Here is a 25226-nt window from a genome sequence, read left to right as displayed (position 1 = left end):
TCTAATTCCAGGTTTCTTGAGATCTGTTCCATTCTTCAGCTGAAAACACATGTGGCACATAGTAAAAGCATTTTCCTTTCCCACAGCCCTTTGCATGGCTTAGATTTGAATAACTTAAAAGCATGTGGGTAAACAAATTCCTCATAAAAAATTCATGAGCCATTGTATTTGAATAGACTAAGCTAAGTGTTTGCTCCCCAAGATCACCCTTGAGAAAAACCCTTACATGTAGGTAGATATGTTAGATTCTTAAAGCTCACATACAGAAGTAACCCACAAGCAGAAAACGTACTGTCTCACAGTCCTGGAGACTGGACATCAGAGAACGCTGGTGGGGACCTCGCTACGTCCTGAGGCATGGTGGAAGCTAGTTCTCTGGTTTATAGCAGTGGTTCTCAACCTGTGGGTTGCAACCCCTTGGGAAAGTTTGACTCTTTCACTGGGGTTGCCTAAGACCAGGGAAAAAACACAGATTATGCTGTTATGACTCATAACAGCAGCAAAATTACAGTTATGGAGTAGCAATGAAAATAATTTTATGGCTGGGGAGTCACCACAATATGAGGAACTCTTTTAATGGGTTGGAGCATTAGGAAGGCTGAGAAACACGGATTTTTATAGCATCATAACTCCAGTATGTACCACTTAACCATTTATTCTCTCTAGCACATGGAATTCAAAACATTCTAGGCATTAGCCAGAGGCGCTCCAGTTCTTTAAGACAAAAGAAGATAGGTGTGAACTGTTCAACAAAAGCAGACACTTCACTGATCAGAAATGTCAGGTGTCCATGCTGGCTCTGTCCACTTTAACCGAGTAACTGTACTTGCTCTGGGTTGCATGCCAGAATAGAAAACTCTAGGCCTGGTTTGTAATAGTGGCTCCTCCTGAGCTCTGTGTAATAGTGGCTCCTCTGAGCTCTGTGTAATAGTGGCTCCTCCTGTGCTCTGTGTAATAGTGGCTGCTCCTGAGCTCTGTGTAATAGTGGCTCCTCTGAGCTCTGTGTAATAGTGGCTCCTCCTGAGCTCTGTGTGGTTCCTGAATTTTTTTCCTGCTCTACTGTACTCATGAATTTAGTTTATTTTTAACTTTAAAAACATAAAATTTTATGCTTACTCACTTTAAAAAGGCATCAATCATGTATTATGACCTCATTCGAAGCTTAACTAAGGGTATTTATTTATATTGATCTTATTTGGAAATAAGGTCATATTCTGAGAGACTAGAGTTAGATGCCAACCTGTAAGTTTTGACAGGGCCACGCAATCCAACTGATAACAGTGTGAAATGGAAGGACATAATTATTGAAATAGTTTAGGAAAAAATGCTACCTGCATTTACTTAGTAAACACAAGTAGACAAAACAGTGTCCAATTTTGCCCTCAAAGAAGACCTGGCTTTAAAACCTCAAGCAGAAATTGAACCACGCTTAACTTTAAACATTATTTAAATTAGAAGTTTAATAGTTAGAGGTACTACTGAAGAACAGCTGAAAACCTTTTGCTTTCAGAAGGTCCTGTTCTTTTCCAGCGCTGGCTCAGAACCTTTGATTTCAAGATCAAACCCCACAGATCTGACAATGTTTAAGGTGATGTATAGTAATGTCTTTCCTGCATTCGATGACAGAAGTCGCTCCCAACACTGCTTGTCTTTGGTGTTACAAATGGGTAAAACCTCTATCTTCTTGTTTAGCATAACCAAGTGCATGGGCAGAAGAGTCATTTAGTTATCACTTGATGAGTACCTACCCTATGCAGAATGGTTTTCTATGCATTCAAGACCCACGTTGATGCAAGATGTGTTGGCTTGAGGAGTAGGTCAAACTGATGGCATTTGAAGCATGGGAAAGATTCAGCGAACTCAAATTTCTTTGCGCTCATCATTCCGATGATTTTGATTCATCTGTGCTTCAGCCATTTGTTGTACTATTACCACATGCTTCTTACACATGCTCCTTTTGAATATTAAAATATCACACAGCTTGATTTTTAGATATGCTAATCCCAGGGAAGAACACGAAGTACAGTTTCTAGAAATACCTTTTAGTAAAACTTGGAAAATTTCTTTCCCCTGTTTTTCCTCTGTAGGTATTTGAAGAGGCAATGGATCCTGGAGCTGTCGCAGAACTTTTAGAAAGTAGGTACTTAGGAGAGAAAGAGACGCCTATGTAATTCACAGGTACAGAACTCTGCTGCTTCTGAAGTGTGATGTTTGTGTTTGATCAATATTTAAGTTGAGGGAAATTCTATGGCGAGATTTAGTTCATGTGGTTTGCTTATTGTTCATGTTGCTTGGTCGATTCTTAGAGACATAATCTTGCTATGTAGTTTAGGCTGGTCTTGAACTCTCTCCTCCTGCCTCCACTGTCAGGATACTGGAATTATAGGCAGGGTGTCATCACATTAACCTTTAAAAAAGGTTAATTTATAATAATAAAATAATAATAACAACAATAATAATTAATATTTCTTATTTTAAAATTAAAAATAAATAAATAAGATGATAACAATTATCATTGTGTGCCTATGAATATGGGTGTGAGCAGACAATGTGTGCTTGAGACAGACGACAATGTTGGTGAGTTGGTTCCCTCCTTCTGTTTTGAGTTCTTGAGCTAGAACTTGGGTCCTTGGGACTGTGTGACTTTGCCCCTCAGTCATCTCACCACCTCCTGAGCCACTATTTTAAATTGTTATAAACATTCTTCTTAATATAGATGTGAAGCCAGATGTAGTGGCACAGGATTCTTAACTCCAGTTCTTAGAAGGCTAGAGGATCAGGAGTTCAAGATTAACCTTGATAATCTAGCTAGCTTGAGGCTAGCTTGGGCTACAAGAGACGTTATCTTTAAAAACACAACACAACAAAATTCTGTAGTATAGACATGATTTTTCTGGGTGGCATTATTCTTTTTGGTTATTATAAACATTAACTGGGTATTGTTACAACAATCAATTAGATCATTTGATTAGAACATTTTCAATACCGCAAAAGAAACTTTATACCTGTTAATAGTTACCACCTATGCCCCTCTTACTGTTCTATTGAATGCAAATGCCAGTCTCTCTATCTCAGAGCCCAGGCTAGCCTTGAACTCCTTTCTCTGTCTCCTGAGTGCTGAGGTATGTACCACCATGCCCAGTTAGCAGAGATGTGCTTATTTTGCATATCTGACATGAAAGAGACTGTACAGTATATGGTCCTCTATGATTGGTTTCTTTCACTTAGCATAATGTTTTAAAGTTCATTTATATTATAGAATTTGCCAGTACCCCACTCTCTAACATTCTGTTATATGAATTTATCACATTTTGTCTTTCTAGTCATCAATTAATGGACATGTGGGTTGCTTCTGTTCTTTAGACTATGATGAATAATAATGTTGTAGATATTTGAGTTTTCCATATAAGTTTTTATATGAAAATGTGTTCTTAATTCTCTTGGATATACTCATGTGCACACACACACATATATAAGCACACACAAACATATACAAACATTCATGTAAGTAGTGCTGATGGGTCACAGTAACTTACCATATGTGTAATGACTTTGTAAGCCTCCTGCACTACTTAACCAGAGCAGCTGAGTCATTGGCCCAGCAGTGTTTGCAGGTTTCATTCTTTCTCCTGTTTTAGCCAACCCCTTTTCTTTCTCTCATTTTGATTGGTTGAAGCCTGCAGGCGTGAAGTGCTTTCTTACCATTGTTTTGCATGCCTCTAATCACTAACGGGGCGGAGTGTACTTTGGAGAAATGCCTATTCATATTTTCTTCTTAATTTTTAATTGGCTTGTCTGTCTCTAAAATGGAGTTATAGGTTTTCTTTATAAAGAATCCCAAGACTTTTAAATGAAAGAAAATATCTAATATTTGTCTGACTTCCACTTAATATGGTGATCTACAGTTACACCTATTTTCTACTGCTAATAACTCACATTTATTCTTCCTTATGTCGGTGTGGTGGTTTGAATAAGAATGGTACCATAGGCTTACATATTTGAATGAATACTTGTCCCTATGTTAGTTGAAACCACCTAGTTGAAACCACCTGGAAAAGATTCAGTGGCATGACTTTGTTGACAAGATATGTCACTGGGGGGTGGGCTCTGATGTTTCAAAAGGCCATGCCATTCCCAGTGTCTCCTGATCAAGATGTGAATTCTCAGCTACTGTTACAGCATGGCGCCTGCTGGCCTGCCTGCCTGCCTGCTACCATGCTCCCTGCCATGATGGTCATGGACTCTAACTCTCTGCCACTGTGAGCCACAAATTAAACGTTTTCCTTCATATGTTGCCTTGGTCATAGTGTCTTATCACCGCAATAGAAAAGTAACCAAGACAGTAGAGATAACTCTCCACTGAGTCTGTACAGTGTGCTTTCTTCATCTGTTGAGGGTCAGCTGGGCTGATTCTCTAGCTTGGCTGCAGTAAAGAAGGGTATTTTGGTGTCGGTATTTTGGTAGTATATTGCCTTGAGTTCTAGATACCAAAAAGTGATAATCCTTTTTAGTTTTTTGGTGTTGTTGTTGTTTTATGGTTTTAGAGCTTTATTGTAGAAAGGCAGAGAGAGAGAGAGAGAGAAGATAAAATAAAGAGAAGGGCCAGCCATAGCCATGTGGAGAGAGAGAGGAAGGGAGAGAGAGAAAGAGGGCTAGAGATGAGAATAAGAAAGGTTAAGAGCTTAAGAGCGTTTTGTTTGTTTGTTTATTTGTTTTGTTTTTTTAATGTGAAACCTCTATATTGACTGGACTAATTCAGTAATGTATAATGGTCCACCTTTTCCCAGATTTTTACCACCATTTGTTATTTTCTTGATATCTAGTTTGACTAGTGTGAGAGGAAATGTTTATGTAGTTTTAATCTCTGTCCTCTTTATACCTAGAGATGTTGAACATTTTTCATTTTTCTGAGACTAGGTCTAATGTAGGTCAGGCTGGCTTCAAACTCACTGTGTAGTTGAGGATGGTCCTAACTCCTGATTTGCCTGCCTCCAGCTCTTACAGTGCTGGGTTACAGCGGTGTGCCGTCACACCTGCCCTTTCTCGTGTGCTGATTGCTAATCTGGGTTTCACCTTTTGACTATTGTGTATTCCTTTCATTAGCCCATTTGTTGATTGGGTGGTTTGATTTTTGGCATTAAGTTTTGGGAGCTCTTTATCCATTCTAGATATTAATCCTTTGCCAGATGTATAGCTGGTAAAGACTTCTCTTTAGTTCTTTAGCTCTTTTCTATTTCCCTTGCTATGCAGAAGAATTGATTCCAGGCAATCCCATCTGTCAGTTCTTGGTATCCCATTGTTTCCAGAAACTTTTCGCCTTTCCCTATATCTTAAGGTGTTTCCCCTTACAGTCTCATTTTCATGTTAAGATCTTTGGTCTCTTTCTAATTGTTTTTTTTTTCTTTTTTCTTTTGTACAGACAAGAGGTAAAGATAGAGCTCCATTCTCTATCAGTGGCTTTCTAGTTTCTCCAGCACAATTTGCATTCTCTAGTATATATTCTGGTTCCTGGACACTCATTTCTACTGTATTGTTTGACATGATCCTTTCTGACGGCACCATGGTTTTGTTGCTGAAGCTCTGCGGTATGACTTGAATCAGGCATTGCGACATCCCCAGCAATGTTGCTTTTTGCTTGGGATTGCTTTAGCTGTCGTGTGTGTGTGTGTGTGTGTGTGTGTGTGTGTGTGTGTGTGTGTGTGTGTTATGTGAGTATGGGTGCACATGTAGGAGTCAAAGGATTCCTCTTAGGGGTGGTTATCTCTTGCTTCTGTCGGTTCTGAGGGTTTCATTCACATCATCAGGCTTGAGTGACACAGGCCTTATCTTGTCGAGTCACTCATCCCCTCCTGGCCAAGATTTAGGTTTTAGTCTTGTCTTTATGGATGTTTTAGACAGCATCGTTAAAAAGATTTTAATCTCAAGGAACATGGTAATATATACTTATGTCACATTTGTAGAGTCAAATAGCACGCTTTTTAGGCAAGCTAAACTTTATGTTGATGAGTAGCACTTGGGTCTCAAGCTTTAAAATGAGAAGTATATTACTAGTATAGTACTTTATGCATATACATACTTTTATTTACGTGTGTCTTGTACCATGTGTGTGCATAGGCGCCCACAAAGGCTGGAGAGGGGGTCAGATTCTCTGATCTGGATTTATAGGCACCAGCTCTCTGCCTGCCCTGGGAGCTAAGAAGAGAACTTGTGTCCCCTGCAAGAGGAATGTGCTCGCTCGACACAGCCATCTCTCCAGCCCCTAACATGCTTTTAAGAGACAAAATATTACATACAATGTAAACATTGTAGCTCACTTTTCTTTGCTCCACCCCCTCACTTTATCAAAACCTGCTTCATTAATGCTATGGCATTTATTTTAAATTATATGTGTTCTGTGGTGTCCTTGAGAAAATGGTTCTAGGACCTCTGCACATACCAAATACATAGAGGTGTTCAAGGACTATAAGTAAAATGATACAGAATTTGCTTATAACCTATGTGTGAGTGTATGTATCTCTCTCTGTGTGTGTCCCATATAATTTGGATTATCTCTATATTATATACTGTAAATTTTGTATAAAGTAGTTGCTCTGCTTTGTTTAAAGAATAATGATAGAGAAATATATATGTTAGTACAGATGCAATTACTTTTTAAATGTTTTCTGTCTGTAGGTGGTTTAAAGATCATTGTAGAATCTCCATTTAGGGAACTTGTGAATATAGAGGGCCAACTAAACTGTTATTACCAGTAGTCTAAATGAGATATGGTGGTTTTAATTTAACATTTAATTCTCTGAAATATTAAAATTAAATATTAAAATCTCACTTTCTTCTTTCTTAGGCTTCCTAACCAGGTTTGAATTAGTACAGCTAGTGTCTCCAGGTAATATACCAACAAATACACTTTTGACAATTTTATCTTGAAAGAATGAATGGGGACAGAATTTCAGTTTTCTTTATGACTGAACCATTTCTAATGGTATACTGCCTCATCAGGCAGAGTAGAACATGCTTGTTTCTCCTGTTTTGGCTAAGTAGGGCATTATCATTTGAATTTATGACTTTTGGGTTGTATATTAATTTGTTTAGAAATGTTTTATCACATTATGACCCCTTATATTTAGATATGATGAGTCAAAAGTTTCGATTTTTCCTATATTATTATTTGTTTTTGTTTTTATTTTCCTTCTGGTCATGGTCATTGGTTTTTGTTTGTTTGTTTTTAAGTCAGGGTTTCTCTGTATATCCCTGGCTAACCTGGAACTCACTCTATAGACCAGGCTGGCCTTGAACTCAGACATTTGCTTGCCTCTGCTTCCCAGGTGTTACTATTAAAGGTGTGCGCCACCACTGCCCAGCTTCATCATTGTTTTTGATTGCTTGCCGAATGAGGATTGGATGCAAGCATTTCCCTTTGCTATAAATTTATATTTACTCAAGTCTTTAATCAGTCATGATCAATACATGTGCATCTCTTTCATTGCACCATGTAGATATTTTCTCAAGTGAATTTTCTTTTTTTATCCTGAGAGTTACTGAGAAATGAGTGGTGAACTGGGTAGATGTCTCAGCTAAAGGGGATGGACTGAGTGGAGGCTTTCCATGAAGGTTGTGGGTACCCCTGGGGTAAACCAGGGGCCCAGGAGAGGGGTGCAGAGCTAGACATTTGCTTCTTGTTTTTTGTTTGTTTGTTTGGTTGGTTTTTTTGGTTTGTTTTGTTTTTTTTGCAAAGGTAACCCTGGAGAAAGACAAGGACTCTATACTCTTAAGAATATAGGGGGTGAGCTCTTGAATTATTGCATGTGACTCTAGCAACAGGCACTTGGATATTACAGTGTGAATTAGGGATAGGCACTTGCCTATTATGGTCTGAATCTATACATAGGTACTCGAATATTGTGGTCTGAATCTATACATAGATGCTCGGATATTGTGGGAATAATTGCTGTGGATATGCACACAGATGTTCTAGGTTTGAATCTAGGTGCAACCATTCAGACACAACAGTGTGAATCCAAAGATGAGTCCTTGCGTGTGTGGGATGAATATGGGAACACACGGGCATGGAAGTGTTAGTCTGTGAATCTAGGTGTCCCTAGCTTTACACAATTTTAGTGTTACGGTGTCAACCTAGGGCTAAGCAGGCACTTAGACACAGTATTTACAAATTATGGTGTGAACCTAGAGCTAGGTACTTGAATAAAACAGTATGAGGCTATCTGTTCAAGAATTACTTGTTTTGGTAGACAATCCAGAGCACGGCCTCCTACCTGCTATTCAGAAATGCTCACTGAATGGAAAAAAAAAAAAAGAAAAAGGACAGGCTAAAAACCAGGCCATTGAGGTTTTTTCCATAACTTTTTTTCTTGTTTGACCCAATTTTATGTTTAAACATAACCCTGTGAATTGACAAGTTACATCTTATGTTAATTGAATAGGGTCATGTTTATTTTAGTATTACTTAATTTTGTACTAATTTAAAAATATACAATATCTAAATATTGAAAAAATTTTCCAACTAACAAATGATTATATAGACTAAAAGTAAGTAGAACCCACTCATTAACAATTCCTGATAGATACCTTATGACAGTTTACTGTGTGTTTCTTTAGACTTTAAAAAACACACTTAGTATTATATATATATATATGCACATATACCTAGTGTTAAGGTAACACAGATGGCCCCTATATAGATTATCTATACTATTCATAGGATATTCTATGTGCTTACTTTCTACAATTTTATATGTTTTGAAACATATATTACATTTTTTAGTCAAGCCTTGGCTGTCTTTGAACCCATGTTCCTCCTGTCTGACCCTGTTGAATTCTGGGATGTATGCGATTTTTCTTGTGGCACAGATATCTACCCATGAGGTTATAAGAATGGTTGTTTGAATAGTTGAGCCTACAGCATGAATATTGTTTATAACACACAAGTTAGTTCCATGCAGAATGTGGGAGTCTTATTGTGCTTGCGTTATGTTCACAGCCCTCCAGTTTCAGATTGCGAGAGTAGTGGCACTCAGTTTAAATTGCCGGAAATAACAGTGTCACTCAGCGTCAGATGCTGTGCAGATGAATCAGTTAATTACACCAACATGGCATGAGGCAGCAGCAGTGGTCTTTGATATTAACTGAGTAAACATAGTTTGCGTAAAGTCAAGCTTAGGGTCATATGGACCATGCTGGTTCTCGGAGACCGGTTCTTTTACCGGCTGGCCATTACCTCTTTGTTTTGCTGTAGATAGTATATGCTTGTTTGACCATTTTCACAGCATCTTCAGACACACGTAGGGCTACAGTAGCCATGCTCAGATCTGTGTGGAGCTTACTGCAGTGAATGAGAGTCAGTGACTTTGCTCCCAGAAAATGAAGACTCCTCTGGTTGTTCAGTTTATAAAGGTGTGAAGAAGTGACAGACACAAGGGACAGTGTGACACTCTGTAACTGTGAGCTCGGTGTTATCTTTTTATTATCTCCTCAGGCTTAAGCTTTAACACTCTCTCTTTTTAGCAAGTCCAGCTCCATTTTCCTCCGCAGTTAGTAATGGTCACTAGAAGGCAGTAAGACCTCATGCAGACCTAGCTTTGAATGCCTGCTTTGCCCTGTGACATCATGACAGGTGTGTTAAACTCTCAGTCTCAAGGAGAATCAATGAGCCACTCTATCCAGAAGCATGGAGATAACTGTCATGTGCTCTAGAAATGGAAGGTAGCCTTCAAACTGGTATTGTTACTAGAATTTTCTTTTCTTATAGTCCTTTTATTTATTTATTTATTTTTGGTGAGGGGGGAAAACATGTTCACTGAAGTCCCTGATGATGTCATCGTCTATGCCATCAGCTGATTGAGAATTCTGAGTGCTTTCAGCCACTTTACTTGGCCTATAAGATAAGGCAGTCTGAGCATGCTTATTATTTATCCCCCAGGCATTGTCACATCTCATCATGTGCTGACATTTCCCCATTGACTGCTGTTTGGGTTACTGAAAAAAAAAAAGAATCAACCTTGGAAGATAGTTATAAGACACTTTGGAAACTTCTGATTTTTTAATTGATTAAGCAAATTCCCATTTCAATATTATCTTATTTACTTTTCTGTGATAAAATCTCTAACAAAAGCAACCCAGGAAGGAATGGTTCATTGGGGCTTATAATTCAAGGTTAATAGTCCGTCACCGAGGGGAAGTCACAGGGTTAGCTGGTCACATTGCATCTATAGTCAAGAAACAGAGTAATAAGTGCTTGTATCCAACTTACTTTCTTCTTTTTACATAGCCCAGGATCCTATCACAGGGAGTGGTGCCAACCACGGTCTGTAAATCTAACTACTCAGTTAACCTAGACAGACAGCAACCTCTCTGGCATGCCCAGATGCCAGTCTCCCAGACAGTTCTCTCATTAAGTTGACAATAGAGATTAACCATCACAACTCCACTCTAGTCAACTTACTATCCAACACTCTTTTAAAAGGTTTACAGAGTGAGTTCCAGGACAGCCAGGGTTATAGAGAGAAACCCTGTCTCAAAAAAAAAAAAAAAAACAACAAAAAAAAGACTTATTATATATATTTAATAATTTTGTATTTTTGTTCGTATATTATATGATTATGAGTGCTTTATCTGCAGGCATGCCTGTACAACATAAGAGGGCATCAGACCTCATTATAGATGGTTGAGAGCCACTGTGTGGTTGCTGGGAATTGAACTCAGGACCTCTGAAGAGCAGAGCAACCAGCACTCTTAACTACTGAGCCATCTCTCCAGTCCTTCAAACACATCACTTTAAAAAATGTATTATTTTTATTTACGTATGTGCGTGTATCTGTGTGAACATACGCTGTGGATGTGTAGGTGCCTGAGAAGGCCAGAAGATGCTCCTGTCCTTTTGAGCTGGGGTGATAGGCGGTTGTGAGACTCCTGACACAAGTGCTGGGAACCAAGATGGAGTCTTCTGGAAACTTAGGAAGCCACAGAGTCTCTCCAACCCCACCTCACCATGTCGCTTTGAATCATAATCTCCCATCCCTTCTCTCTAAAGCCTTAAGTTCATCTCACAATGCAAAACACAATCTGCCTTCAAACCTTCCTTTTGTCTTTAACAGTCCAAATACTGTCCGAGACTCAAGGCATATCTCCTAACTATGAGTCCCTATAAAATAGAAAACAAGCTGTGCAGTTCCAACACAGGATGGCCCCAGTTATCCTCCCCATTTAAAAAGTAGTGGAATCAGAGTATGGGAAGGAATGATCAAACAGAGACCAACCAGCATGGCAGCTCCACGTCCAGCATCGGGGCTCATGATGAAACTGACTGTGCTCCACAGGGCTTAGATACTCCCATCCCTCCAGATATGCAACCTGCATTACATACACTTTTCCTGTTTATTTGATTTTCCTCCATGCCCACAATGACCCTTGGTTTGATAGATGCCTTACAGTCCTGGCCTCTCCAGCACTTTGGGCTTTGCATTAGAACCTAGTCTTTACATTTTACAGCGTCACCTTCAGAGCTTGACACAGTGGCCTCTTAGGGCTTCCTTGCAAGGGACTCTGACCCAGTCCCACCTTTACTAATCTCAGCTGTTCTTCGAAAGTGTGGAGCAGGATTTCAGGACACCTTCAGTCTTGTATCTGTCATGACTCAAGGACCAGTAGCATATGGATGACATTTCCAAGTACCACTGCCAGCTCCAGGTGAAGCGTGCGCCTCCCTTGGACTATAGCTGTGTCAACTTAAATGTCACCACCTGGGAAGCACTTCCCTAGCCAGGTGCCTTCAAGGAGACGGGGACCTTTTTCACTTCTGGCTTTCTCCCTTCAATTACATTTGAACCTTCATAAGACAGATCTTCCACGGGGTGGACTTTTAAGCTTAAGGGACTCTTCCTGTTGTCCCAATGCAGTGCAAGAGGGTTCTCCTCAGTAACAATCATTTCTTAAGGGATTACAAGCACTTTCTCACCAACCACCTGTATCTTCTCCTGTCTTGACATTTCCTCTACAAAATTACGCTATTACCTTTAAATTAAAATTCACTCAAACTCTCAGGGTAAGTGTGGAATGAAAGTAGAGTCTTGCCCAAGTTACCACATGGATGGCCATCTTCCAGTTCCTGATTGAGGCCTTGTTGCTGTCTGGAACTTCATGGGTTGGGCCTCTACTGTTTGCCTTTCTTTCAGCACTTTTGGCTTCAAAGCTTTCATTAGAATGGTTCTATAGGCTATGCTTATAGTACCAAAGATGTCCTAGTCCAAAGTTCCAAACTCTTCTACATTTATCCTGCAAACTAGTTTTATAACCCCAAGAATCACATAATCGAGTTTATGGTAGCAACCATCCCACTCCTGGTACCAATATTCTGTCTTCATTGCTTTTCTTGTTTCTTTGACAAAATATTCTGACATAAGCAACTTAAGGAAGGAGGGGTTTATTTGGGCTCATAGTTTGAGGGTACAGTCTATCATAGCATGATCTCAAGGAGGCATTTTTCTCAATGGAGGGTCCCTCCTCCGAGGTGGCTATAGATTGTGTCAAGTTGATAGAAGCCAGCTAGCACACTATCTGAGCGCCTGTTTTCTTAAACTTGAGGGGTGTAGAAGACATTTGCTCATGCCCTTTACCCTTTCGTTCTAGCATGGGAAGAGTTGGCCTACTATGAAAAAAACACCCGAGATTTCCTGTTCCCTGAGCCCAAGCTGGCACCCTCACACCTTGGCATGCAGAGGGAGGTGCTCATGAAGACAGCTATTTGGTTTCCAGTGAGTGACCCTCCCACAGGGGCTTCTACAGGAAGAAAAGTTCTTGGAGAGTGAACATTTCATTCCTGACAGGGTTGGCCTTGGGCAGGTAGCTTTTCTTGCTTAGTTTTCTCTGTTCTATTTCTGCCCATGGTCAGATGGCACCAAACCATACTGATTTCTATGATTGATCTAAGAGCTGAGAGGTTTTTTTTTTTTTTTATATCTAACTAAGCTGTATCATTCACCTATGCAGTTGTCACATGATGTCCTAGAAAGTTCCTCTTATTTACTGCAGATTGACAGGAAGATCTGTTTGGTCATAGCTGTTATCAGTAATTAGAGTAATGACAGCAATAATATTATCTTACATTTGTTTTATGCCTTCAACTTTCTACAGTTTTTAAGGATGTATAGCCTTGGCTGTTCTGGAGCTAGCTCTGTAGACCAGGCTGGCCTTGAACTCACAGAGATCCACTTGCCTGCACCTCCCAAACGCTGGGATTAAAAATGTGTGCCACCACCTCCAGGTAACCTACATTTTTTTAGTCACTCTTTTCCTAACAATTTTCAGATTAGACAAAGCTGATACTCTGTTCTCTTTATCAGAGGAGAACTGTTAGAGGCTGGAACCACTGGGGAACCATGCATGGGGCAGCAGATAGTCAATTGATAATCTGTTTGGAGGCATTTATTTGAACTCAAATTCAACACAGTCATTTTGGTTTTATAGTCTATGATTTCTATCTTTGAAACAACCACTTCTTTTAAAGTGGATTTTTATGCTCTTAGATGACATCCACTTAAAGAGCCACATCTTTTGGAATTATAAAAAGCACAATTACTACTTAAGCTTTCTACTTCTGCACTATGAATATCTACTGTTTACTGTTAGCAAGTGGTGAGATGTCACTATCCCGCTCTGTCCCTGGGCCGTTCGGACTGTAATCAGACGAACCTTAATTCCTGCCAACGCTTCTGACGACTGATACTCCAAACATAGACATCAAACCTTGTCCTAATCAGAATTCCAAATGCCTGTAACTTTTAAGCCCTCCCTGTTATTTTTCAGGGCTTGGCAAAGAGTCGGGAAATGACTTTTTTCTTTCTCCAGCATCATCTTCATGTGTCACTCAAGCCAGGGGTTCCCATGAGATGCTTGCCTTCATTGCTTCAAGTTATTGGCATGCTGCCCTTCAGAATGTCACAGGGAATAAAAGTTCAGGAGAACCAGCCTGAGGAAACCCTTAGATTAACTTTGTCTTCCTCAAATTCCCAGTTAAATAAAAGCCACCTTCAGACAAGGAAAAACATTTATTTTTTTTTTTGTCCCCAAGTGTCATGTAGTGAGTGCTCTGGGTATGAATTTGTACTTATTTATAAATGGAGGTGCTTTATCGGCTTTAAAATGCATCGGAGTACCCTCATGCAGCAGATGAAAAATATCAGTTCCTGTAATTGGCTTTATCAAACTCCATCAACAATTTGTAAAATAAATAAATAAAGAGAGAGAGAGAGAGAGAGAGAGAGAGAGAGAGAGAGAGAGAGAGAGAGAGAGAGATTGAGATTCAGTTCCTCTGAAACATTTCACAAATCAAAGTCAAAGGCGTTGCAAAGCTTCAGGAGCAGTTGGTGCTCATGCCTGGTGCATGCTCATGGCATGGCATATCTTGTTCTGTCACCTGTCATCCAGGAAGGGACAACTGTTTCCTCCCTCCAGTGGAGGGGAATGTTCCTGGGCTCATGGAGCTGGTGGGTGGCAGAGCAGGAATTCTTATGTTCTTATCCACAAACATGCTGCTAATTCTCTTAGATATTTTTCAGTGCACTCTTTCTGGTTTTAATTACTACTGTAGAAAACGAAATGAGAGTGAATGAATGGTATAGTCTGGCAAACCATTCACCAGCCTACTCTCTCTTATCAGTTCAGTAACAATTAGGTTTTTCTCTTCCTTTTTTCTTTTTCTTCCTTCCTTTATTTCTTTTTTTTTTCTTTTTCTTCCTTCCTTTATTTCTTTTTTTTTTCTTTTTCTTTTTGGTTTTTAGCAACAGGGTTTCCCTGTGTAGTCTTGGCTGTCCTAGAATTTGCTCTGTACCCAGGTGCGTCTTGAAGTCACAGATGCGCCTGCCTCTGCCTCCCGAGTGCTGGGATTAAAGGCACGCACGACCTCCACCCAGCTTCCCCCCCCCTCGTATTTCTATATATTGTTTTACCTCATTTTAAATCTCATCAGTCATTGAGACGATAAAGCACCACACCAAAATAGACATCGAGTAGCTAAGAATAGGTCTGATGAATATAAATGCTTTATATAAGCTTGCTAAGGCGCCAGCAGATGGGGAAGAAGACCCCTCTACCTGCCCCTCCTCCTTACTAATTTCATTTTCATCTTCCCATCTTTTAGCTAGAGTAGCTAAATAGCATAGGCACTGCTACCCAGATGTCTTCAGTGACCAGCTCTGCCACTGCCAGCCTGTGTCTGGGATCACTCTTGCCCAGATGAAAATTGTATTAGAACCCACGTCGCAGGGTTGTGTTAGGAGTATGTTCCGTTGACTTCAACCTCAGCTCAGTATAGAGTATACGTTATATAGATGTTTAGCCCAGTGGTTCCCAACTTTCCTAATGCTGTGACCCTTTAGTATACTTCCTCATGTCATGGTAACCACCAACCATAAGATTCTTTCATTGCTCCTTCATAACAGAAATTTTGCTACTGTTATGAATCACTATGTAAATATCTGATATGTGACCCCTTAGCCCACTGGTTTAGCTCTTGATTTATTTTCTGTTTTAAAAAAATGTATTCAGAGTATGCTGACTACAGGACACTTGGGTTCTTGGCAGCTTTCCAGTGGAGATGAGATGGGCAAGTGAATTGTTTCCAATAATTTTATTTGTTTCTCTTTATGCTGCCTTATTTTTAGGGCATTGCTCCCAAAATAGAGTTTTCTACAAGGACAGCCATCCTAGAATGTGTGTTCCCGTGTAAAAACAGATTTCTTTGTGTAAGTATCAGAAAGAGGGCTATGATAGAAATGACAGGAGCCCACCTCCACCCCAATTCAAAGACTGTTAATCTGAAGTCAGCTTGCTAAATTTAAATGGACCTGAACATGCAATAACCTTGGTAGTGTGTGCTCAGTTTGTTTTCTGTGATCAGACCATTTGCTTAGGCTGTCACATTAGCGTATGCTTGCTGTGTGTTCAGAATGGCGATGTTCAGGTGGAGGCTGATGGTTAAGTGACAATGTCAAAACTAGAATATGAGACCACTAGTATCCCACCCCCCACCCCAATACCCACCCTCCACATCACAGACACACCAGACAGAACGGTTGGGAGAATAAAAAGGAGCCTGACAGGGTCCTTGTACCAGGTTAAGGTGAGGTTTCAATGAAGATGCTTGCTAACTCACCACAACAGCTAGCTTTAATTTTTAAAACCATTTTAAGCTGGTTGGGGTGACACATACCTATGACCCCAGCCGAGGTGGAAACTTGCTTATAGGTTGAAGGGTAAGTCTGGGCTACATGGTGAGACCCTGACACTAAACAGCTATTAGAAATGCTTTTGTTGCTGTATACACAGCAATACTTGATTGCTTCTAAGTGAAATAGATGGACCCATGTGTTTATGCATGTGCCTCCCACACTTCTCCCAGTCTATAGTCTGCCTGGAGGATGTTGGTATCTATCTGCCATTTTCAAAATTTCCCCTAATACAAATAAACCTCCCTGTTATTATTTAAAACATGTGACTTTAGACAGTTACACATACTAATTATGTTAAGCTAAATGGCAGATTAATAGAGATTAATAGAGAAATACTGTTCTTTAAAGGTTTGTTTTATAAATTTGAAGCAGTCTTCTTAGTTTTTATTTATTTATTTTTTAAATAGATTGATTTATTTTATTTATATGAATATATTGTAGCTGTCTTCAGACACACCAGAAGAAGTCATCGCATCCCATTGTAGATGGTTGTGAGCCACCATGTGGTTGCTGGGAATTGAACTCAGTACCTTTAGAAGAACAGTCAGTGGTCTTAACTGCTGAGCCATCTCTCCAGCCCCCCTTAGTTTTTAAATGTTCGACTAATGACAGTTATAGTCCTGACTGAATTATCTTTCTTTTTCAATCAAAAGGATATTTTTGGTTGGAGGTATAGCTCCAGGGGAGAGCCTTAACCAATTCCCAAACCCTTAGGCTTGATTCCCAGCACTGGGAAAACAACACAAAGCAGAGCAGCAAATCTTTGTCTGTTTGTTGTTTGTTTGTTATTTGTTTGTTTGTTATTTGTTTGTTTGTTATTTGTTTGTTTGCTTTCTGCTGTCAGGAAGAAAGGTGTAAATTGCAAAGGTCTGCCTCAAAATCGCACGGACAGAGAGTCCAGGAAAATAACAGGAAAAAGAAGCCAAAGGAAAAAAATTCTGACCAACTCCCCAAAGGCACACAGTCCCGGGTACCCTCCCCTCAACGTCTCCATCTCCATCGGCCGACTCAACGCAACCATGGAAAAAGCTTCAAGTTCCCGGGAGAAAGGAAGCCTCCATTTGTGGTTAGACATGTGAGCTTAAAGTAAAAAAAAAAAAATTCAGAGTAACTTCCTGCATGAGGATGTGGAGAAGAGTGTGAGAAAGAATTGTTGAGCCGTGCAAACAAGTGGGCAGTAGTAACTGAAGAGAGAGAATTCAAATGAATAATAACTGTCATTAAATTATGTTCACTTTCCAACGTTATTGTTAGGAAATGTCTATAAAGGCATTTCAGAGAGAACTTGTTCAGGAACTGTCAATCAGCCCATTTTTAAATTTTGAACATTATTAATAGAGTATGACGTCTGTAGATGATAACTCACCAGTACTCAGAAGAATGGGAGCTGCCAGGAATTGAAGATGTCAGTCCAAGGCTGGCTGATAAATTCAAACTGAAGCTCATCCATTTATTAGAAACACTTTTTACTTCCTCAATGAGATCGGTGCTCAGTAGCCAAATGTTGAACAGGGACAGGATTTCAGCATGGGGAGGTGTGAAGGAAGCAATGACTGGCCTCACTCAGAATCTCTGAGCCTCAGACACCAGTAACAGTGGGCATCACTAGTCACTGTAGTCTGTGTTGTCTTGAAAGATTGTTTTTAGTTACTATATTATAAAACAGAGACATCCCAGATGAGTTTACACCCTGGCTCTTCAATGTAATAAAAAGAAAATCTAAAGTCAGGTGTGGTGATGTGCCCTTCTGACCCCTGCACTTTGGTGGCTGAGGCAGGAGAATCACCATGAGTTTGAGGCTATAGCTTGGGTTACATAGTATGTGTAGGAAAATTTGAACTACTGAGTTACACACACACACACACACACTCACCCACAAACGTACACACAGACATACACACACATACACACACACAACAGCCACAAATCATTAATTTGATTCATTTTCTTCAGTTTTTTATACATAGCCTTTGTTTTCCACGAAGTTGTAATTATACTGCTATATCGATACATTCAAGTTAATTTTTTTGTTATTCTTTATGATCTCCATCACAAATTCCAGTTACTGACTATCTTCAGAATATTTGTGATTGATAAAATGCTAAATTAATATCTTGACTTAAAATTACTAGGAAGGATGACTGTCCATCTGGTAGAGGCCGTGGGTTAGGGTTAGTCTCAGTCAGGGTGCTGATGAGATAGTGTAGTTTGCTTGTAGGTAGATTGAGCTTTCTGGCTAGGAAATCTGGACTGGCTAATCTACAAATAAGGACTATTCATAAACACAGAAGTACTGTATGGCTGGTTTCTTTATGGTGGTCTTGGTAAGGATGTCTAGCAAGATGTAGCAACCTGCCATTAAACATGGCCCCATAGAAGGACTGGTAGCTTGCATCTTTTTTTGACAATGTAGCTTATTCTATTCCATATAAGCGGTGTTAAAATGCAGTCCTGGGCACTGTGGGTTAATTAATCTTCAAAAAATAGGCTAGATGTCTTAGGGAGCGAAACCTTTCATTTTCATTATATGTTTACCTTGTTTACAGATCATTCTACATACTTGATTACCTAGATTTCCTGCTCATATGTGAGACATTAAAACTTAGAGGAGCCGGGCGTGGTGGCGCACGCCTTTAATCCCAGCACTTGGGAGGCAGAGGCAGGTGGATTTCTGATTTCGAGGCCAGCCTGGTCTATAGAGTGAGTTCCAGGACAGCCAGGACTGCACAGAGAAACCCTGTCTCAAAAACAAAACAAAACAAAACAAACAAACAAAAAAAACCCTTAGAGGACTTGGGTCTAAGAGGTGGATCAGCAGTTATGAGCATTGACTGTTCATCCTGAGGACCCAGGTTCTATCCCCAGCATCTGCAGAGAAGCTCCTGTTTATAACTCCAGTTCCAGGACATCTGATATCAACTTCTGGCCTCTTTGGGCATCAATACACCTGTGGTACATGGACATACATGCAAACAAAACACTCATACCTTTAAATTTTTTAAATTAGAAAACTTCAGTCTCTTTCTTGACATACAATCAAAATTAGCATTGTAGCCTGCCTCACTGATAAAATAAACAAAACTTTCAAAGTCTAGCTTTATGCTGCAGAAGAATCTCCTTTTTAAGTATTTCGATCTGCTTTCACAGATTGTGTTTATCAATTTTGTTTTATGAAAACGTGGCCTGTCACTTTAAGTAAGAGAGTAGTTAGTGCTATTGTGTTTTAAAAGAATCTAGACAGCAAACTGGAAGGGAATCTGGCCAATCTCTTGATTTCTGGAATACTCTGTCCAGTTCAAAGGACTCCAAGCTGGATTGGTGGCTCACACCTATAGTCACAGCACGCAGGAGGCAGAAGCTTTGGGCGCTGTCTTTTCATCATTACCGGTTCTGAGAATGTGTCTTATGTCTATCTTCAGTTCTCTCTGCTCATCATTGACACACCCTCATATCTTGCCTCAGTGGAGATGGTGGACAGTTTCTTCTGTGGAGTAAATGTAACATACGTGGAGACTGCGAATTAGATTATTTTCCAAGATTCTCTTTGCCCGAGGTGGAAAGGCATCATGGGTAATAAGACGGTGATCCAAGTGACTGTAGGTGATGAAACTTCCGTGTTTCTTTCGCTTTCAGGTGGACAGTGGAAACCCCTTTGGTGAAAATAATTTGGAGCACCGTTCACAGAAGTCCAAAAGAAAACCTAAGTTAATGAACTTTGATCTTTCGAAGAGAAGAGGTACTTGAGTTCCTTGTTACCAACATTCCCCAGTGAGCACCACTGCATTCCACTAAGCCTCCTTCCCTCTGAGGAACTCCAGGTTACTCTGGAAGCAGTGGGCTTGATTCTCAAGGTCTTTCTAGCGGTGGCCTTCATGTGGGACAGAAGAAATAAGAAGCAGTTTGTTTTCAAGTTGTCCCTGGGTACTTGAAGGGGACAGAGCTGGAGGGTGTGACTAACCAATGTGGCTACAGCCCCTGGGTAGACTGGCAAAGCAGACTGCAGCTTGCCCTCCTGTAAACTCTGCACGGGCAGCCCTGACAGTTAGAGAACCTGTTGTTTGTTTTGCTATTTTTTTTCCTGAGGGGAAGAAATAAGAGCCTCATGACACTTGCTGACCAGATTCTGTGTTAGTGAGGAGGGAGGCAGCTCTCTGAAGCAGTTGGGCTAAGGCAGCTAGTTGTCTTCAGTGCTGTGGATTTCAGGATCATAATGCATTTGTAAATGATACTGGGGGCTTTAAAGAGCTTTGGTTGGTGTGGGTGATGGCTCTCCGCACTTAGCATGTTCGAAATTGAAACTGAGTAATTGTGAAATGTAGTACACCAGCAGAGAAGTTACTAACCATTAGACCAGTTATGTTATGATGTGTTGTGGTGGCTTTTTGTTAAGACTATGGGAGAATGAGACTGAGGAATAAATCATGTCTTGGTGTAATTTTGAATGCAAGCTTTAATTGGGAGGTTTTGTAAAAGGTCCTGAAGGGACCCCTGTCCCCCACTGAGGTCTCTGGACTACACACTGATGGACAGTGATTGGAATGTGTGAGTCTATCCCTAGTGAAGGACATAGCAGTTTGCCCGGAGTTCTAAGTCTAGCCCTTAGCAATGGTCCCCTCTGTTACCTCCTGGTAGGACTGACTTGCCATGTTCTCACACTGGAGTTCCCTGTGTTAGGCTTAATGGTTTGTGCCTTTAAGGGACTATAGAAGGTTTTATGCTAACTCAGGCCAGTGCTCTGAGGGCAGAGTGAAGGATCTCAGCTGAGCACTGACAGAGTTGTGGAGCTGAGAGGGGAACGTGATTCCTCACATCTGAGAGGTAATTTAAGCCCTGCCATTGAAGATCACTAAGTGCAGCCTGTAAAAGCAGTGCCATCCTTCCTGTCACAGTGAATGCAAGCAGCAGCAAATGTCTTTTCCTAGAAGAGAGGGTCAAGCTTGATGCTGGCTTGCATCTGATGGCGCCCATTCACCATGCTTGTCCTGGTCTTTGTCTGGCAGGAGAAGGGGATTTGCAGAAGTTACCGTGTTAGTGCAAGTCACACATCAAGCTGTTAGCAGAGCTACAACCTGCATACATTCAGAGCTCTGGAATTAGATTCTGGAATCCCTGGCATTTGGGCAATCTCCAGGACCGAGGGAGAAGAAAGCCATGCCTCCAAACTGCAGCTCTTGGTTCCATGTTGGTGTGGGACCTGAGTCCTTTCCTCACGAGCTTCTGGCTGGTCCTCACGCTGTTGGGTTATGGCTTGCCCTTTGAGAAACAAGGGGTCAAAAGCAGACCAGATGTTGATGAGTTCTAAGCTCACCGTGCAGGGGAGTGCCCAAGGGGTTCCTATGCCTCAGGCTAGTTTTGTCCCTATAGCTGCAAGGGACTTTGCTGATTCCTTGCCCAGCTTAGGGCAGAAGGTTTCCAGGGTCGTGCACATACACAGAAATGCATGTGCTCAGGCAGGCAACACGTCAGGCTTTAAAAATCTCTTCTTATTTCTTTCTTATTACATTTGCTGCCGTAAGGTGAACCAGGAGTTCAAAGAATGTCATTAAACCTGGGGGAGGGGGAAGGAGGGAAATCCACTTGCTTTTTGTTTTTCCCCTGTGTGTGTTTATTATTTTTAGAATAATAAAATATTTAGTACTGCAATATTTGGCTTTGCTTTGGAACTAGGGTCTCATACATGCTAGGCTTTATTATTTTATTTATCACTTTATTTTCTAATCATCCTTGCCATTCACGAGTGTGAGGTCTGCTTATCGCTCATACTTTTAGGGTAATGACAGTGATTTGTGGTTTAGGTGCCTCGTGCTTCGTATGCATCCATTGGCTTTACTTTATTTTCACCTTTACTTTGGACAGTAATCCTCAAGAGGCAGAAACCAGCAAGGACTCATGAGGCAGAGCACAGGAACTTTATATCAGACTCATATTGCCTTCTTCAAAGCTCGGCACATCTGGGCAAATATGTTTTCTTTCTTTAAGTAAGGCTCTTGAACGTCTGATCCATGGCCTGTTTGTCCCCCAACCCCTTTCCAACTGTGTTGGACTGTCACTGAAACTACAGCTAGACTGTTGTGGACCCCAGGAAGACAGAAAGGTCCTATAGAATCGCAGGGGAGACTCAAGGGAGCACTTTAGTTCTTTTGCTGTCCAATTATGGTCTAAACTCTTCTTTCTGCTATGGGATGAATGTGTCAGCAGTTTTATGGCTAACTGATAATGATGAGTTCCTCACCCTATTCCTCTTTCTTCTAGCATCTTCTCTTCACAGCCTGGAGGCGAACATAAAGGTACGTGTATCAGCAGCATCTGTAGATGACTTATTTCCAGCATCTGTGTCAGGCCCCGTGCCGTTAGTGGGGAGGATTCCTCCCTAGCTGTGGTGCTCATGACAGGACAGCATAGCTGATGTAGGGTTTATACAGACTGGTCCTCAGGCTCCACTGCCTGCTCCACTGTGGGGTTCATTGGCTTGCTCCCCTTCTTCTGTTTGTGTGACCCACTACCAAGGAAGAGTTTATATATAGGGTTATTCTTACTTTACCGCCAGTGGCTCATGCTGCTTTTCGCCAACCAGATACCTCTGTACAGTGAGGTGGTAAATGTGGTCTCAGGCTTAATATGTTTGCTAAGCTGTGAGCTTGTGTGCTAAAAGCTGAAAGGGATGTATGGAGAAGAAATTAAGTATATGCTGCATTGAATATGCACAGTACAGATACACTTTGTTTAAAAATCAGATCTTTCCTGGAACCAAACAGTTTGTGTCCTCAGAAATCAAAGTTCCAAGTGCAAATTCAGGTTTTCCTTGTTAACATGCAGAGCCCTTTGGCTGTGTACCCCTGGCCTGGACTCCTGACCCTTCTAGACCACTGCCCCCCCTTTTATTTACTGGAGGTCCCTGGCCGCATATTGTTACCTTACCTCAGTTTCTCTCTTGTTATAGCCTGCCCCTAGCAATTATTAGGCAAATCAAAACCCAAACTACAAGTGAAAAATAATGCATGTTGTCACTCAGGTTATTCGAGAGCCAGATGAGCGGATTGTCTTAAAGAACCAGCCACCACCACCTTTAGATTCAAGTGAGTCCAGAAAGCCCTCGCTCAATCACCAAGGAGATGTCAGTTTCCACCCAGACACTTCAGTTACGACCTCACAGCTCTCCAGACCTCCCAGCCCTCTGGACCATCCTCTTCTCCAAGAAAGGTCAGCAGCCAGCATCTATTCCCTCGCCTGAAGAGTCTCGGGCTCTGTGAGGAAGAAAGCCTGAATACTCTCTCAGTTCGCTTTGCTGGAATATTCAGTTAGTGAATGTGACCATCCCTTTCCAAATCTGCACAAAGCACACCATTAACCTCTTCTCTTTCTTTGGGAAAAAGTGTTTGAGGATACCCGGTGTAGGCTTAGTGGTATAGCTCAGTGATAAGAGTATTTTTCTAGCATTCATGGGTCTCTAGGCTCACATCCCAGTGCTGTCAAAAAGAAAGGTCAAACTGAACTGGCATTGCAAACAATAGCAACAGCAACAATGACAACAGCAGAAAGAGAAGAAAAGAAAAACAGGCCAGAGAGATGGCCCAGTGGATATAAGTGCACACTTGCACAAGTTTAAGGTCCTGAGTTCAGAACTCTAGCACCAATAGAAAGATGTCAGATGTGGTCTCACTGGTGGTGGGTTGGGTTGAAGACAGAGACTAGCCCACTAAACAAACAAACAAACAAACAAACAAACAAACAAGTAAATGAAGATGAACATCAGATTCAGTGAGAGAGAACCTGTCTCAAAGGGAACAAGGTAGAGCGTCATAGAGGATTCCCAACAACATCTTTCCTTTGCTGCATATGCGCGCATGCACACGCACACGGGCGGATGCACATGCACACACACTTGCACTTGCACATACCCCAAACACAAACCAAAACCGGATGCTTGGTATAAGCAGTCTGCAAAAAACTAACAATATTTATCTACTCATTGTTTTGTCATAGATTTTTAGAACTGAAGTTTTTAGTTTTACAATATCAAAGTGCTCGCTAGACAGAAAGGAGTTAGGGAAATCATCTATGTTCCCCTAGTCAACAATAAACACCATTAATGTGCATATTTAATTTGCATAGGGATAGCTTCTTGGTTTGTTTACAGGACTGCAAGTAGTGAAAACATTTGCATAGGAGTCTGTCTAGAGAGCTGAAGCGGAGATTTGTATTTGCCAGTCAGCATCTCAAATATGATGACTACGCATTTAGCTTGCCCGAGTTGGCCAGGATGAGCCAAAGCCCTATGTTTTGGGTAGATTGGCACTCGGGCAGAGCAGCAGAGGGGTTAGTTACCTTCACTCCATGGAAGGGGCCCTGAAAAAAAAAACCAGACGGCTGCTTTGAAAGAAGCATACGCAGGTCAGCTCTTCTCTGCATTGTTAGCGATGGGCATTAGACACTCTCTTCCCCAGAAACACAGTTGCTGCACACAGAGGGCCCACATTAAACAGTCCCCCAATGGCCCTTGAAATTTAATAGGAATTATACTTTCGTTTAAGGTAGTATAAGAAAGTAACAATCAATTTTTAGGTTTTTTTTTTTCCAGAAATGATGGCACAACTATATTAAAATGTTAAACTATTTAAGGAAATTAGATCAGACGTTTTAATAAGCTAATAATGTCAATTTTTGGTTATTCACTGTATTGGAAAGTGGTACAGATTTGGAAACACCAGGTTTGCCGGGCTCAGGTGGTCAGATAGTCACAGGGTCTAGTGTCTTCCCCTTCTGGTTTGTGCTTCTCCAAGGGTGACGATGAGGGCCATTGTTCAGCATGCAGAGACCTAGAGCATGGGAACTGGTGGGGACCTCCAGATGTGGCCTCCAGTGACACTTGTCTCTTAAGTGATGGGTGACCTCAGCAGTATTCCACCTTTAAATCGTGAAGATGACTTTGATGTCAAAGGCCCCTCTGCCTCCGGCCACTGTTCCTCTGCTGTAGGATCTAGGATGCCC

The 25226-nt window shown here is 41.0% G+C and overlaps 1 protein-coding gene across 8 annotated transcripts in view; it reads left to right on the top strand.

Annotated features, from left to right (window-relative positions):
- Nucleotides 1–25226, top strand: part of Spata6l (spermatogenesis associated 6 like) — a 39423-nt gene that overhangs the window by 1908 nt on the left and 12289 nt on the right. For 4 of the 8 annotated variants that reach the window (XM_029546153.1, XM_021203514.1, XM_029546151.1 and 1 more), the window contains exons 3-10: nucleotides 2088–2136; nucleotides 6842–6883; nucleotides 12640–12764; nucleotides 15672–15752; nucleotides 17083–17313; nucleotides 19872–19974; nucleotides 22491–22525; nucleotides 23251–23438. In XM_029546153.1, the coding sequence (XP_029402013.1) occupies nucleotides 2088–2136; nucleotides 6842–6883; nucleotides 12640–12764; nucleotides 15672–15752; nucleotides 17083–17313; nucleotides 19872–19974; nucleotides 22491–22525; nucleotides 23251–23438 (854 nt within the window). Of the gene's footprint in view, nucleotides 1–2087; nucleotides 2179–5419; nucleotides 5586–6841; nucleotides 6884–12639; nucleotides 12765–15671; nucleotides 15753–17082; nucleotides 17314–19871; nucleotides 19975–22490; nucleotides 22526–23250; nucleotides 23439–25226 lie in introns of those variants that run through there. The other 4 variants (XM_029546145.1, XM_029546148.1, XM_029546154.1 and 1 more) reach the window with 4 other exon arrangements.

This window comes from Mus pahari, chromosome 1, assembly GCF_900095145.1.
Source record: "Mus pahari chromosome 1, PAHARI_EIJ_v1.1, whole genome shotgun sequence".
NCBI lineage: Eukaryota > Metazoa > Chordata > Mammalia > Rodentia > Muridae > Mus > Mus pahari.
The sequence above is the reverse complement of the archived record's forward strand: the minus strand, read 5'-3'. Positions and strand labels throughout refer to the sequence as shown.